This window comes from Athene noctua, chromosome 2, assembly GCF_965140245.1.
Source record: "Athene noctua chromosome 2, bAthNoc1.hap1.1, whole genome shotgun sequence".
NCBI lineage: Eukaryota > Metazoa > Chordata > Aves > Strigiformes > Strigidae > Athene > Athene noctua.
Window position 1 is genome coordinate 8,163,669 of NC_134038.1, and position 18,100 is coordinate 8,181,768.

Here is an 18,100-nt window from a genome sequence, read left to right on the forward strand (position 1 = left end):
GTGAGCAGGCATTACAATGCCAGGCTGATCAGATCAGAGCTAGGACTGCCTGACCTGTGTTGAGGTTATGATTTATTCAAGGAGTCAGAGAGAAGTTTTAAAGAGGGAAAGGGCAATGAAATACTTAAAGAAAACTTAGTTAACCCTGTGTCAGGTCCAGTAAGCTGTTTGAATGGGGGTAGTGCACTGGTGGGCTGTTTTGGTCCAGAGACCTCATTTATCACCAAACAATGACTGATACTTCATTAATCTTATCTATATACCTAAACAGCAGAAGCATCTTTGTTTGCTAGATTATCACTGGCAAATATAAACAAAGGAATAGTTCCTGCTAGCAAGATCACTTATATTTGTAGATAGTTTCATTTTCAGACATTTAAGTTACAAAATCCTTAATCTTTTGATAACTTGCTTTTTTGGTCTTGTTTAAAAGCACGATCATTTATTCGGGGAAACACTATTTTATTCATAAAGTTGAAACAACTTTAGTTTTTCCTCACTTTCTGGATACTCAAGTTTGTCTTATTCAAGCCCAACTGGTGCCCCAATGCTAGTTTGACAGATTGATCAATTTTAGTGACTTGGTCAGCCTCAAACAGCAGATTCCCAGTTCACCAACACCAAAAACACTATGTCTCCTGAAAGACTGGAGGTATTTTTTTATTCAGGATCTGCCACAGCAGCTAATAGCATTAGTGTGAACTGCAGGCATACAGAAACAGATGCCAGCTTGCTAAACTCAATACTCACATGCAGAAGAGCTTTTTGCACAGATTTCATCCATATTTAAGTCTTAAGCTCCTTCTGAAGCCATTTGTCACCAATCCTGATCAGTAGGAAGGAAAAAATTGCTCATAAACCAGAAGCAAATCTTTTAACCCTTCTTCTGAGGAACTATCACTTCATACTTTCTACAAATAACACCGTTGCACTAATACTAACATCTCTTGTAGGCAAAATGGTCTAGGAAACTGCACACATGCACAGAAAAGATTAGAGAGGCACAAAGCATTTACATGAAGTACTGTTTCGGATTTTATAAGCATCATGTAATACTTTCTGCTTAAGTTCTTCAGAATCTGAACATGTAATGCATGCCCTCTAAATACAGCTCAGTGAAACCAAGATGACTGGAATAATTCCATATCTACCCCAAAAGACTTGACAAGCATCGCTAATTTATGAGCCCTCCTCTGAACACACCTAATAGGAAGAGCCTTTAGGGAAAATATGATGTAAAAAGACTTTGTACTCCTGTGTACAGGCATTCAAAACTCATGACACTCACTGCAGACTACAGTATGGCAGAATAAGGCTCTCACTTTGCCATGTCAAAGCTATGGCACTCCATACAATGTATTTAAAATTTATTAGATCTCAAATAGAACCACAAGCCTGTTTCTAGTAAACAAGTGATACTGAACTGCAGTGACTGCTTGTGGTTTAGGGTGGGTGTTTTTCACGGAAGATCAAGAGTACCTGTCCCTAAGTTGGATTTGATACTTACCTCCCAGACTACTCCTATACACTGAGAAGTTTTATTTCCTTCTGACTATGTGGAATCTTTAATGAGTGAAGTTTAACATAAATATCCATCTATATGTAATAAAGTGGAAATTCTACAAAAATTGAGCCTCCCCTATACTGGGGTAGAAATATTCTTCAATAGAAAATACCTAGGATTTTATTCACTCTGGCAGAAGGGAGATCTGTGTGAGTGGAGGCATCAGTATTCTGCTTTCTGTGGAGAAAGTCCTAGTGGAGCCACAGCAACTGCCACAGTGTGTCTATTCTGCACAGCAGTTGTACTCTACCCCTGGATCCTAGTGGTCCAAAGAGACAAAGGATTACAAAGCTCTATCTGGATATAAATTCAGGTTTCTTTCCAAAGCACATACCAGGCTTTATTCCAGGTCAAAGACCATCTCCATGATCCAGAGCTACTGAGCACAGAGCAGAGCATACCTGCTCATTCTAAAGATGGCAAGGGCTCTCTTACTAGCTATCCTAAATAAGAATGTCAGTGTTTAGTCTTTTAAAAGAAAGTTGATGCCACATAAAGAAGCAGAAGCACCTTTCAAAAGGCACTGCTTCCCCTTAATATGCATTTTGCCTTTCTTTCCCTTGAGCTCTAGTATCTAGATTTCAGCATCTAAGAAACATCCTGATTGCAAACATCAACCATGTAAGGTTCCCCTATTACCTTCCCATCTTTATGTTTCTGTACATTTGTATATATGTGTTCAGTCATAAAAGATGACTAAGTCAGAGTTCCAAGGAGGTTTCCACATAAATGGTACATAGTCTTGAATTCACTGAAGCAATATTTCAAGAAACTTTGAACATCAGTGAAGCAATTCCAACAAGTTACTCAGCATAGTTTGAGGAAAAACACTGATAGTATGGAAAAAAAGACTTATAAAGTCTTCCTAAAGAAATGAAGGAATTCTTTTCCTCCATGAGCAAAGTCTTGAAATAGCTAGTAGAAAGAAAAATCTATTTCCAACAAGAAAAAAATGCTAATCTGATTTTTGTAACATTAACCTTATAATTTGAAAAGGGACCAAAAGAATAAAGTTCCACAGCTTATTCAATGTTGAATAAATGCTTTCAGGTAGCAACATTTCTGTGCAGAAAAATATTTGGCAGTAGTATTAAGAATTCATGGTGGTCAAAGATATTAACAAAACAGTCTCTACCCCTCCAGAACAGAATGCATAATTTAGTAGCATAGATAACTCAAGACTAACAGTAGCTGAAACTTAGGAGATGAGAAAGCTTACACAGTTAGTTTCTTACTAGTGCATTTTAAGCTGCACTACTTCTATTTACAATAGTAAAGTTTCAAAGCCTGCCAGAGGCAATTTAAATATACTTCCTTCTTTCTGATATTCTGAAGATCTTGATACCCTGAAAATGATTCCTTTATTTGTTATCATACTGTTGTGTGTCACCAGCACCACTTTCCCACACATTTATTCCAAGAACCAGTCCTACCTTAGAACTTCTATAGAACAAACTGCAGAACAATAACAGTAGAGATTGTTAAGATTAGTGGAATATCTTTTATAAGCACTTAGATTGATTTATCAGTATGAAAGCTGGGCTTACCTTAGGGAATTGTTTTACTGGAATCAAGACTTTTTGTCCCAGCTTCATATTTTTATTGATGACCACATCAATATATTTTTCTTCTTCCTTTCCTTCCCCCTTCTGGAATTTTTCAATTTCTGTTAAAGCAAAAAAGTTAGTTAATGTCTCAGTTTAATACAGTCTAAAAGCTTAGAATCTTCAAAATTAGCATAAATTAAAAACTTTAGAACTAATACTGTATGGCATAATACATAAGACATGTTGTGTAACTAAACAGAGCTGGTTATATCAGTCAAGGGAGTAAACCATGTTTTGCTTTTTCAGACTTTAATATTCATCTTCATATCAGCACCTTGAATTAGCACTGTAAGCATTTTAAATGTTAACTTTTAACACTTATGATACTGCTTGACCCATATGAAATGTAAACATAAAATCTATTCTTAGATACCTTTATTAATTTTTAAATTCAAAAACTTACAACCTAGTTTAATACTTGACTATTTTATTCCTCTATAGTATAAACAAAGTAAACAGTTTTAATGGTGGTTGTCTATAGTGCACTTATGAGCAAATGTCAAAACAATCTTTTGAAGTTTCAGGAATACAACTGAGGCACGTAGTCTGAGGTTAGTGTTATACCAATGGCAACAATTAGGAAAGATTTAGAAATTCAAAACCAGGCTGCATGACACTGCTTATTCCAGAGATATAATCAAGAATCAGTTTTGTATGTAATTCTCGCCAAATATTGACTCTCCAGTGTGACAATGAAAAATTGCAGATTTTATTTCATTGATGGGGAAACATGAGTAGCATACAAGGAGACTAAAAATGAAGCATTACTGGAAGTCTTTGCTGGATTGGGTCCAGCACGATGTGGGTTGCAGAGTTAAACATGTTAGCACAGGACATACCAAAATCCAAACAATTTCACAAGTGCAATAGAAGTTCTGTGGATATCTAGCATTTATCCTCCACAATCCACTTTAATATCTTGTTAGTTTTTTGCAACAAGAAACACTCTTCTACTCTATTTAACAGGTATATATTAAAGATGTTCATCAAAACCTTGAAGTTTTAGTGGGAATGTGATCTTGTGCCAATAAAACCAACAAAAACTTTTGAGTGCAAAGAAACCAATCAAAACTAAAGAAAGCATCCTTTAGGTATACTTTAAAAGACAATTCAGTTTCAAATGGCTTCCAGTGAAAAACAGAAAGTAGTACACCCACACATTACTTACTACTGAAAAAATCTACACATCAATAGCTTTTTAATGAATACCAGTCCAACCCCATTTACCACCAGAAATGAAGATACCAACATCTTTCCCAATAATGAACTCCAGTCTTCTATGCAGGTTTTCACCTCACTAGTGCAGAACAGAAAAATAAGTACAATTGCATTTACTCGAGTCAGCGTTCAGTGAATGAAGAACTAAGAAACCCAAGCTAGCCTCAGACTACCTGAAGGTTTCTTGAAAGAAAGGCCTGCCCCATCTATACTTTCAAGTCTTCTTGGCAAGGCTCTAGGAAGTTTGAATCATATGGATTCTAGTAATGTAAACATTCTGGAGGAGCCCGATCAAAGCAACCTTCCTCTGAAGTGTCCTTTATGTTGCAGCATGCTCAGAGAAATCTCCAAACCCATCAGCCCACAGGCTGACAACAACTACTGAGGAACATATTTTAACAGCTGAATTCTGATAAAAATGGAATTCACATGTTCTTCGTAGGTGCCGCTTTCTAGACTAGAGAATTATGGCCAATTAAATAGATGTTACACTGAAACTCACTACCAGATAAAATTAAGACTGGAGCTTTATAGGGCATGATCTTCCCACTCAGGAAGCAGGTGACTGGTATTGATTAGAAGTCAAAGTACTTGAATGGGATACTCAGACAAAAGTGTAGTAGTATCACAGCAAATACAAATAAACTACAGAAATATGAAACATTTCTAATGCTGTTGGCATACAGTATTAACAGTATAATTACACAAAGCAAACTAGATTTGATGTGTGGTATTCTCCAGCAACATTCTACACCAGGGAAAAGCAACTATTAAAGTTGTAATGATACACCCATTTTGTTATGACTGAAGCAAATGCAGTTACAACAAAGTTTAGTCAATACTAAATGGGGTCATACTAAGTGTTAGGTCTAGAATTTGTTCAAAAAAAAAATCAGCAAAGCACAGTTCAACTCCATTCAAGATTAAAAATTAATGCACTGTGCTGTAGTATTTTGGAACAGATCAGTGCACTGAAGACTCCAAGTAGTCAGACTGATACAAGATCTTTAGAAGTTTCCAGCAGCTATAATTACTGTTACAGTTATGGACTTCCTGAAATAATCTAAGCTTACAAAATAAGGTACCTTTAACAAAGCCCACCAAGTTTTCATGAACTGGTAAAGTTAATTTGTTTTCTCCTGCTAAGTCATATACTATCGTATACAACTGCATAGTATGGCATACAGTGCAATCCCCCCGCCCACCTGAAAAATTTAATAAAATTTGTTATTTCTAGAATTTGTAAGAAATTTTAAAGAACTACAAGCTTATGAACAAACAGTGGTTTAAGGACCTAAGAGTGAGTTTCATTTCAGGAACATTCAGATGTCTCAGACTTGTCAAGGTTAAAACTTAATTGAAGAGTTAAGAGCAGAATTCTAACAATATCTCCATTACATTCCTCAGATGAACCAGCTGTATAAATTCCTTAAGAGATCACTACATTGTTACTTGTATTTCCTTAGTATTTTAGCTTAAGTTATCTGAATTCAGTATTTGAAGGACTGCAACTTTATGGTAGATACACTCATAGTATGATTTAGTTAATACAAAAAAGTTAAGGGAATTTTTTTCAATGACCTTTAGTAAACAGTCAACTGGAAGTTGCCAAAGTAAACATTAAAAGAAATCCATTAGTTACTCTGAAGATCAGTCTTCCTACCCCAAATAGCCACATACTTTATTGACCATTTTAAGAACAACCACTTCTTTATTCTTTAACTTTCACTGTTTAATCAACTTTCCATTTCCTTTGAGAAGCTACTGAAACCTATAAAAGGCAGCAAATCAACTCTCAGCAAAATGGATCACAATCTTCCCCATTTGTTTTAAAGTCAAATGACTTGTTTTTCTTCTAATAGCCATAGCACTACAAAACAAGGTAAGAAGTTTCTCCTATTATGGTCCAAACTTAAATCAAACTGACTTTATACTTGATACATATTCACTACTATTCTAAGACTTTCATTTTAGAGTAACAAAGTCCAGGCCACTGAATTACTTAAGATTTATCTTACATTGAGACCACATTTTATGTCAGATTTTTCTAGTTTTTGTCATTTCTTTGCACTCAAATCTAAGATGTATATGAAAGTATTAGAATTTTATCCATATCTTAACAGCTCATTCAGTATCTCTCACTCACATAGCAAGCTTTAGATAATTAGGGAAAAATCATGCCAGATCACACAGGAAATCCAATCAGATTTTCAAGGTCAAATAGATAGGAAGATTTGCCTTTTCCTAATCCTTAGATTACATTCTGTACTGCTTAACTATATGAAGCAATGACATTTCCTAGATCACAAATAATAAGTAAACATGTCATTAAAGCTTCCCATAATGCTAGAGATTAAAATCCCATGTTCTCAGACCAAGCATGCAGCTAATGCAGCAGTCCAGGAATTTAACTGGATGAAGTAATAACTGCATGGATTTTTCTTCTTTACATTTAATCATAGCAGAGACATCTATCTAAGCAATGATTACTCCTCAGTTAATTCACTTAATGTTGCTAGATACATCAGATAATGACAAAGTAGAATTGTTTCATGTTAATCTTTAGGTAGAATTAATCTTCCTGCAGCAGAACTAGAAACCAGGATTCCAACTCACCCCGCTAAACCAATACAAATACTTGTGTTTAACATGGAACAAAGTGATGCTCTGTATTTGTCCATACTAAATCATTACAATCAATGTAAGATCAAATATCAGAGTACACAGAAAAGTTTACTGCATTCGTCCTTAGCACTGTGTTTCTGAAACACAAGATTAGAAACAAGAACCAAGTAAATGTGTCTGCAAATCCTTAAGAAACATTCTACTATTATTCCTTAGATTCAGAAGGCTTATCAGACATCTCAAAATCCAAATAATTTCATACTCATTTTTTCTACTTCAGATGGAAGAACAAGTGAAGAATCCAAGGCTCAAATTCTAGGACATCCAAAATGATCATGGCTTTAGAAAACAGGGGTTTGACAAAACTGCACTGCAATTTCACTAGAAATAGTTCCCACATTAATTCTGAAAATGAAAACATTGTAACAACAATATTGTCCTTCAGAAATATTCCTGAATAAGGTCTGACTGAAATATACTGAAGTGGTTTTGCAAATTACTAAGACTACACCGAAATTTGGACTATTCCAATTTTATTGGCTTGAAGCTAAGAAGCATCAAAATTTAGATCAAGTCAAACAAGTTTGTTATACAACTACTGAAGCATGCCCCAATAACATGAGTATTTCTTAATTCTCAAGAGTTCATAGTTGACTTAAAACCACACCATCTTCAGTTCAGAAAGCTCTTAAGTCAACTTGAAGGCTGTAGAAATATCTTCCTATAATTTCCCTGTCCTTCTACTTCCTGAAAAAAGTCACTGCAATTGACCACTGCTGGAGATAAACACTGACCTAGATGGATATCTAGTCTGGCAGTATGATTACCTATGGTTTCACATTAGAAAAAACAAAAATGGCTTACAACTTCACATTTTATAAAGATCTCCTTTAAGGAACACACCCAAGCTTTGATGAGAGAAAAGCTTCCAGAGAAGGAGAGGGACTCCAACTCACTGTAGCAGAATTTCAGAAGAAGAATAGTTTTTCTTTAATGGAGAAAGAGCCATGGATATTATTAATTCAGTTTGTTCAAGCTTTCTAAAATTTCCAGTTCAGAGTATAAGTAATTATGAAACAACCTTTACTTTTATATCATGAGTAATAGCAATGGCTTATATTTCTCCAAGATTATATACTGTTTCTTGTTTGAAAATTTTCATTGTGGCAAGATCCCTACTTTACCTCAGTAGACACATTTTAAGCACACCTGTTCTGAAAATATTGGCAGTTAGAACATTTGCAATGAAGCCAAATCATAGAAAGTCTACTATGCTGAATGTTGATTTAACACTCACAGTCCTTCCATGACTTGTTCTGGCAAATCCGAAGTGCAGTAACATACAATGACAAACCCAACAATACTTCCAAATTTTGATGACATTGAGAGCTTAATCTCATCATCGTAGTAAAATGGTCTCAAACTGTGCTTCAGATTATGTATCTCTTACATTGGACTCCTTTATTCTCTGCCCCCATTCATGGGATGATTAGAAGTTATCTGCAACAGTAGCTCTCCAACAAGTATTTCTTGGTTTTTTGACTGAAAATAGTAGTGCACAATATGAACTTGAACAAGAAACACCACACTAAGGCTTTAATACATTTCAAAAGGCTTTCTAGAACCACAGATTTCCTGAAAGCAGGCTCTAAGAGACCTACTTACTGCTCACTCTCCCTGCCCTCTTGATCAGTATGAAGCTGGACAACCTTCCCAATTTTTGCACTAAACAGAAGAGGTAAACTCCTACTTCTGAGTACTTAATATGTCTACAATAGCCTAGTTAGCTTTAAAGCTGTTTCTCTGTGTATACCTTCACAAAAGATGAAGCTTTTCTCAGTTTGAATTTTATGTAGCATCTCAATCCCTGAGAAAAAACACAATTAAGAGCAGCAATGAAACATTTTTTCTGATGTAAGTAAATGCTTGGACAAATACCCCTTTTTTCACCCACAAGATATTTCCTAAACAAATTAGTGTATCTTCATGAAAAAGGTAAATTAGAGCATCAAAGTAATCAAGTAAACACCCTGAAAAAATATTTTAAAGAGTTAAATGTGTGGAATGGTTACATCTAGATCCATTCTGAATGGGCCTAAAAGCCTCAAATCAAAAATGCAATAAATTTTTCAATTTTTAATGCAGCTGCTATATTACTGCATCCATCCCCATTCCTCTATGAGCTTCAGAAAACTCCACCTATCCTCTTCAGCCATCATTTTGATACTTTAAAAAAGCCTTTTTAGAACACAAATTTAGCCTCCGCAGTAGGTCCTAATTCTGATCTGGCATAAAAAGTAATACATTAAGAGCATGAACTGTGCATAAAAAACATAGGAATTTGCTTCAACAAACACATTATTACAACAGTTGAATTCCAAATAACTTTCATATGCCACCTTAATATTGTAGAAGCAACTGACAATGAATCTAATTTGAATTTACAGCAAAATGAGTGGTTCATGCTAGAATGATGTCTACAGCATTCAGACTACTCAAATTAATAATATCCCTCTTACAGGACTCAAACCAATCTTTATTTAAATTGCATTCACAGGCATTGTAAGTTCTATTTTACAGTCTAAGTACTACTGTCTGCACTGATCTGAAAATACATTTCAGTCACCAATATGACAAATATTTTGAATAGGCCTTTTTATTTAAGCAATTCAAAACTAATTGAACACCTATTACCGTCACATCAAAAACGACTCCACTAAAATCTGTTTAGACTGATTAATATTAGCAATAAAGTAGAAAGTACCACAGTAGAAACTGTCAAAAATAATGTAAGATAGTAACAGATGTTCAGTCAGTCTTGCTCCAGAAAAAAAAAAAAAACAAGATGTAGACACAGGCTTCTGTCCCATATACCCACCACACTCCACAGAAAAATCACTCAGTGAAGAGAGTTTCTGAACTCATAACAAAGTGCTAAAATTTCTTATATGATTTACCTACTGTTGACAGCTTGCTTTAAACACGAATGTTTTTACATTAGCAAGGGCCAGGAATCCACTAGCTGCAAAAAGTTAACTCATTTGGATCATAACTTAAACAGAAAAAAATTCCAAAGGCAACTTCAACATACATGTGGAAAAACAGTACCCCATGTCCTACACACAAATACTTCAAACTTGGATGCTACATCCTATCAGGACAAATATACCTGACTGCCATTTTCCTCCCCACTTCCCCAACACCTAATCTTGCTGCCTAAATACTGGCAAGAGCATTGGCTTCCATCCTGCTTTGAGCAGGAGGCCAGACCTACAGACATTTCTTAAAGGCTCAGGCACCTTATGATCCTCCCTAGAAGCAGCACATGTCTGGAAGGACCCTTACTGCCTCCTGTTCACCAGCTATCTACTGCACAATAGCCTGTAGCTAGTAAGATTCCCTTTCTGCAAGTACTTTTTTTGCTTCCATATGACAGCACATGGAGCCCACAAGCCCCAGAGTCAAAGCTCTGGAAGCCCTCTAAACTTTAGATGGTATGGTAGGAACAAAACTGGAGGAATTAGTATTAAGTGATCTTTCTCTTTAGAACACATTGCTTACACAGCTTTAAACATGAGCCTCAGGGAGTTCCCTGAAAACAGCATGTGCAAACATGACAATTGGCAGTATAGATATAAAGCAACCTTGGATGCAGATTTCAAATGGAAAGCCATTACCTGTTTCAGAAGGGGATCCAACACACAGATCATCCTACACTACTTGGGGCACAGGGCTTTGACAAAATGAGGTTATTTTGTATAAAGAGCCCTTACTAAAAGCTGTTCCACCTTTTTCATTTATACATATGAACAAAATCAGGTAGCCCTTACACAAGATTTAACTTGTCATCTTGGTGCATCATCAAGAAGGGTCTATATCCTTTCTTCCTTGTTATATATGCAGCAGGACTCAAACCTTCTAGAATTCCTTGGACAACTTACAAAAGTAAAATCATAATTCAGATCTCATTTGAAAAATGAACCTCCAGCTCTTAATATGCATGTAACATTTTAAACTATTGCCAAGTTGAAACACTAGCCACAACACATCCAGTTATTGAACCCTAAAGCAGACAGGCCTGAGTGCTATTAAAGATCACACTTAAAAGCTTTAGGGCACTGACAAAGACAGCATAGTCTAAAAATCACATTTAATCTCAAAGATACCTACACTACCAAAACACATCTTAGCAGGGTATCTTTCATCCCCCTATTTTATATAATTGATAGTTACACAAATAAGTGTACACTGTTTACCTAGCATTATTCAAGATTTATGCAGCCATCAGCAAGATGAAGTGTTATCTTCCCCTACTTCTCTAAAAATCATTTAACAACTCGAGCTTTGCCAGCACCCTTCATCCCAACTGACAGAAGGCCAGGATACAGCATCACACACTGGAAATTCTCAATTCAGGAATGTGTCATATCCTATTGATAAATCTTAAAACACAATTCACATCTTCCATAAGTCACAATTTACCCAAAATTATCACTAAACCAGAAATTTCAGGAAACATCCACAAGGGCTGACAAGGCTGGCTGACATCATTGACAGGCCCCTGGTTTTGGAAGGTCATGGTCATCAGGAAACATTCTTGATAACTGAAGCAAAGAGATAGGACTGATACTTGCTAAGAGCAAGAGGGAGGACCTGGGGAACATCACAATGGTAAGACTAACCTTGATCCCCATGATGCTGTAAACAGCCCTGGAAAGCCATTTCCAAGCATATGAAGGACAAGATGATTGGGTGTAGTCTCCATGGATTCATAGCAGGGAAGCCACACCTTACAAAACTGAGAGGCTTCGACAATGAGCACTGTTGCATCAACAATATGAGCACCTCCACAGATGAGACCAAGGTAGATGATGTTGTGCATCTGTAGTAGGATACCATCCTCATGTAAACAGATGAGGTACAGGCTAGAGAAATGGACAGTGAGGTGAACTGAAGACTGACCTGCCTGGCTCAAAGGGTTGTGATTATTGGTATCACCACCAGCCCAGCTGGGGGTTAGACACTAGTGGTGTGCTCCAAGGGCCAATGCATCCTCATCACTGACCTGTATGATGGGACAGCACAGCTTCAGCAAGTTCACAGATAACAGAAAATTGGGAGAAGTGATTCAAACACCTGAGGGTTGTAATAACACTCAGAAGTACCTTGAAGAGCTGAAGAAATGGGTAGAGCAGTCTTGTGAAGTTCAAAGGGAAGTACAAAGTCTTGTACCTGTGGTGGAATAAACCCACGCACAAGAAAAGAGTGGCAACCAAACAGCTAGAAAACAGCTTTACAGACAAGGACCTGAGCTCAACATGACCCAGAAATGAATGCTTGTAAAGGCCACCATTATCCTGAACCACACTAGAACTGCACTGCCAGCACTTTGAAAGTGGTGATCCTTCCTCTTTCATCAGCACTGACGCAAGGTTCAACAGGCTGCCTGTTTGATTTCTGCTGGTTTGCAGAAGAGTTTTTAAAGGATTTTTTGAAGGAAAGATTTGTTCCATCTTTGGTATTTTAAAAAAATACACTAGTTTGAGTGAACTCTGCCCCCACTTCAAGACTTCTCATAAGATACTGCAGCCTAGAAAGCCATAATTTATTACCTGGAAGCATGCTAAAAATTTGTGTTGCATCATAGGATTATATATGCTCAATAGTCCAGAGAAAGATTTGGACAGATCCACCATACAGCAATCCATTGTTTCCCCTCTCCACTGCCCCACCATGACTCTGCTCTGCATGGCTGAAAGCTCACACATTCTTCCAAAGTCACACATCTCTTCCCACTGCTTCCCAGAACACCCTACTGTCTAAAATAAATTTTTCTGTCCAATAAAAACATGTTCTTATTCATATTTTGTGTTAGGGAAAGGAACACAGATGAGTCTACCACAAGTACCTGTAATATGTCTAAATTCTTATGCTAAATTTAGTGAAACTCAGCACCAGACACTGTCAGGACTTAGAAATTCATACCCACTGGATCCAACATAACCACTACCAACAAGCATAATCTCACTCCTACTACAGAAACTGAGAAGACCTACACATTGGCCAAGAAGGCCAATGGCATCCTGGCTTGTGTCAGCAATAGCGTGGCCAGCAGGGACAGGAAAGGGATCTGAGCCCTGGGCTCGGCACTGGGGAGGCCGCCCCTCGATTCCTGTGTTCAGTTTTGGGCCCCTCACCCCAAAAAGGACATGGAATGACTCAAGCGTGTCCAGAGAAGGGCAACAGAGCTGGGGCAGGGTCTGGAGCACAGGTCATACGGGGAGCGGCTGAGGGAACTGGGGGGGTTTAGTCTGGAGAAGAGGAGGCTGAGGGGAGACCTCATCGCCCTCTACAGCTCCCTGAAAGGAGGGTGCAGAGAGGGGGGATGAGCCTCCTTAACCTAATAGTAAGCAACAGGACAAGAGGGAATGTCCTCAAGTTGTGCCAAGGAAAGTTTAGACTAGATGTCAGGAAGCCTTTCTCTCCAGAAGGGGTTGTTGGGCATTGGAATGGGCTGCCCAGGGAGGTGGAGTCCCCATCCCTGGAGGGGTTGAAGAGTCAGGTCGACATAGCGCTGAGGGATCTGGTGTAGTTGGGAACTGTCAGTGTGAGGTTAATGGCTGGACTGGATGATCTTCAAGATCCTTTCCAATCTAGATGATTCTGTGATTCTGTGACACTACGCTGGTCAAGTGAACTAGAAATGTGAATGCTACCACTGCTTTAGAGCCTGGAAAAGATTAACTATTGAAAACAGTATATGCTGGAGTAACCCTTATCAGTATCTGTGGTGATTCAACCTACTGTTCATAGTTTTCTCAGCTTGTTGATTCTAACACAAGTTTGATGGTCCTTTGATGTAAGCTTCCCAGATTTCTTTAGTTTTACTAAAGCACAAACTATTGATATGCAGGTTGTGTAAGAAGGTAAACTTGCATGGAAAGAACATGAAACCACAGGTGAATGCAGAGGGACATAACATTGTTGATAGGCTGTAATTTAATCCATAGAACAAAACTATAGCTCAAAAATTTGGAAAATGCTTTCAGAATATTTATGAAAAAGGTAACAACCCAGAGATCCTGAAGCATCCTTGTAATCTGGTCCATAGATGTACAGAAAAAACCTATGGAGGTTAGTTAGTGCATGTAGAAGAAAGGGGACTAATTCCAGCACGCTATTCTGGATGACTAACACCTCTACTCCTTCAGAAGGCCATTACTCCCACTGCCAGCAGATAAAAGAGGCAAAAACACTACTTTTGATACAATTGTAGGCAGTACTTTTACTATTTATCATCCATTACAGTCCTTGGCTGCAGTAACATAGCTTGGCAGGAAAAAACATAAAGGCAGATTGTACTTTTATGCCCTATGGGAAAGTGCAGCTTAAAAAAATTTATGTGGAAATTTTATGTATGAGCTTCAACATAAACTGAGTGTTCAAAACTCTCTGCATCCAAGTTAAAAATTAACTAGCAAAGTGATAACATTAATTACTTTCCCTTCCACATGCTCAATAGCAGGTAGATGCAAATATCTTAATTCTGTGTAATATGTATCTTCATACACAGAAAAGCATATTGCTACCACATTCGGTTGTTTCCAAGTATTATTCTATTCAACTTATTATCATAAAATCAGCTGAATCACTTCATGGAATGTTAGACCACAATCACACTTCCCTAGAAGTGTGATAAACCTTTGAAGTCCAGCTTATGGACTCATTCCAGTTGCAGCTCATGAGGGAAAGCACTAACTTCTCTGCCAACAGACCAGTTTCTCCAGGAAAGTAGCGAGATCTAAGTCTGCAACAAGCCTGTTCTCTGTACGATCATGTGATTACCCACACAGCACCTTCAGTGAAAAAGGCATCTTCCAACTTTTATGGCATCTGCCACAGAAAGGGGTTTTTTCTTCAGCTAGTGTTTCTAGCATTCACCTAATAACAGATTGCTCATAATTTTGCAGATTTAAGAAAAAATTACAGACCTTCATGATTTATACCTGCATAAGTATGTGAAGTAACTACCAACTTATGCCAGTAAGCTTTTGCTGAAACATAACCTTGTCAAAAAAGTTAATACACTACTATTTTAGGAGCATTTATAGTATGTTTTCCTTGCTATAGGAAACAGCTCTGAAATATAATTTATGTAAAGACACTGTTTTAAGCTTAAGTAAAACCATACAGTTCCTTTTAAGTCATATTTCAGCTTAGTAAAATTTTTAATAAGAAAGCTTCTTTAGTAAAAAGTATTTTTAAAAGCTCAAGGTCAAGTTTCTTTCCAACAGACATGGTTATGTTTTGGCTACAAGAAGCAGAACACCTGCATGATGTTCAGTGTGACTACTCAGCAGTCAAGATACTGCAAATTCATTTGTCTTACAAATTTCTTTTGAAGACCATTTAAAATCAAGTGCTTATATGGAAGTGGAAATGTAATACCTCCGTTTCACTGCAGCTTCAGAAATCACATTATCTTGTAGTTGTGACAAATTTTAGGAATATTAGCTGGATTAAAACTAAAACAATAAGTTCAAAATCCCAGTTTTCACCAAATACAACTTTTTCCCAGTGACGATTGTGTACACTATGAATTTTCTTATGTGATGAATTCCTGTACTTAATGCTTTAAGTAGCAGATTTCAGTACATTTCTACAAATTTTACATAGAATAACTATTAGGTGTCACATGCACAGAGCAGCTGACATCTTTAAGTGCAGTGGAACAATTCACAGCCAAGGAAATACAGCTACAGTCCAGGTGAGACAGCAAAACCAAAACTGTACTGATCATATAGATATTAGTAGTGCTGGGAAAAGGCAGAAGCTGCTACTAGCCACAGACATCTGCACTGCCTGTCCCCCATTTGCCTTCATAATGCCATATATTCAAGTTACTGCTCCTTCATCACTTCTGTCTGCCAAGAAGCAATAAGAAAAGTGTCAACACCAAGAACCTGAGGTGCCATTACTGCTTGGTTCAGTGATGTTGGAATTGCTTCTATATGGGAATGGAAATGTCTATGCTTCACTTTCCAAAAGTACAGAAGCAAGTTACTTTCTAGATGTAACAGAGAGGGATGCATTTAAAAGATGTAACAAAGGGGATTCATTTTTTAAAAACGTAGCTGCCAAAAACTCAGGGTCTAGGTGCCCAAAGGATAAAGGACAGCTGAGACAGCAATGATCACTTAATATGGTCGATTGTTCTATCACTCTTTTTGCTCATAAAGAAAAGCAAAGCATAGAAGTGCAATTGGGAAGAACAAAAGACCAAAGCAGTCATAATAGGTACTTATCCCATGCATGAGTCTTGCTAAAAAATGGTTCACGTGTATATTAACTTTCAAATCCACTTCCCCTTCTTGATTCATTGATATCAGAGCAAGTGCAGAAATGACTTACTAGAAACAAACACAATAACCACCTGAAAAGCTGAAATGTGCTACTTTGCATAAACCAAAGAAATAGAGGTGCTTAACTGAACTGAAGGATCTGACTGTCCACTAATAATAAATCTGAAATGAACATTTAACAAGGGAGAAGTTAAATTCTTCCTCAAGGCATCAGGAGAAATATACCTCTAAAAAATCTGACATGAGGGTTTAAGGACTCAACCATCAGTGTTTCACAGAGCAAGAAAATACCAGAAATGCTAGGATGAATGAATCCATTCCCAGGATTGCTCTTTGTAGTATCCCTTTCTGAAGCAACAGACAACTAATTTAACAGGTTACTAATCCAGTTTACTATATATAGTTGTATCTTAAAAATACGAAGACTAAATTATCAGAAAGAGCTGGGAATGATGAAAAGCTTTTTTTCCACTGAATTCATACAGCTTTTCTTTTACCCTTGCATAATAACTATTGGCAGTACCTTTTGACAAGAAGCAAGGGATTAACTATGTAGCTGGCCAGGAGTATCTATTCTCTTTAATATATTTTTCTGAAGGGGCCATCTGCTCTTATTTCTTCATTTCATGGCCTAGCTTGAAATTGCATTTACTATTCTGTTAGGACTTCAATTAGTTACATATAAAAATTTCTCCCATGTCAGGTTATCTGTCTTGAGAATGAAATACTGTAGGGTAAAGAAGGGGTTATTACCAAAAGCTGATTGACTATAATTGATACAGCTCAAATAGCTAATTACTCATCAGTAAAATAAAGAGAAAATAATGCTCTGACATTTGTTTTATTACAACACAGCTTGACATCCATTACTGACAAGAATGCACAGCCATGTTTTAAGGTGCCGAATCTGAATAAGGCAACTATGTTTGCTTTCTGTATTCTCTGCACTCAGCTCTTTTCAGATGACACTGCAGAAAACCTTCACATTTCAGCTTTGATAACAGCAGCAAAACCTTTCAAATGAGGTGCCCAAAGATACCTCAAATACTGACAAGCCATAACTACGTGATTAGCATAATTCACAGACTTACAAGTAATGAGTGGTCACTTTGAAAAATTTACTCACTACAAGCTATAGGTTTGAGCTCTAGCCAGGTATTACTCCAACACAACATCAGGCAAAGGATTTTGAAAGGACTGTACAGAATGAAACCCACTGTTTTATGTCCTACTTCATCCAAGTGGGAAAAAAGTACTTCTGATTCCATTTTTTCTATCCATTTCACTGTCTTCCCAAGCAGAAGGCTATGCAGCAAGCTGAGTATTTTAGTTAATGTCTGGAGTAGCTAATTTCTCAGCATCATCTTCATGAAAGTCATCATGACAAGTAGCCTTCTAGCCTAGAGAAGCAGTGATTGAAAGCTTTGCTCACTGCTTTGAGCACATTGACAAAAATAAGGGGGGATCAGTGCCTTGAGGACTTATAAGCTACTCAGAGGCAGAAAATACATTATGTTAGCATAATGCTCAGCATACCACTGAAGTCTAAAGAAACTGATCTACTGGTTAAGAAAGCAAATCACATCCATTTTCCTCTATCAGGACATTAATTTAAAAAGGATAACTTGTCTAGAGCTTTTCATAGAGCTGATCTCACAGGCAGCTACTTGCCACTTATGTGATAATGACATATACATCAGCACTTTTAATTAACCTTATATTGA

At 37.1% G+C, this 18,100-nt stretch overlaps 1 protein-coding gene across 3 annotated transcripts in view; it reads right to left on the reverse strand.

Moving 5' to 3' along the window:
• Positions 1-18,100, reverse strand: part of KHDRBS3 (KH RNA binding domain containing, signal transduction associated 3) — a 95,846-nt gene that overhangs the window by 66,586 nt on the left and 11,160 nt on the right. For all 3 annotated transcript variants that reach the window (XR_012633088.1, XM_074898394.1, XM_074898393.1), the window contains exon 2: positions 3,112-3,230. Coding sequence is in view for 2 of the 3 variants with exons in the window: in XM_074898394.1 (XP_074754495.1) it covers positions 3,112-3,230 (119 nt within the window). In the remaining variant the exon portion in view is untranslated. The remainder of the gene's footprint in view (positions 1-3,111; positions 3,231-18,100) is intronic.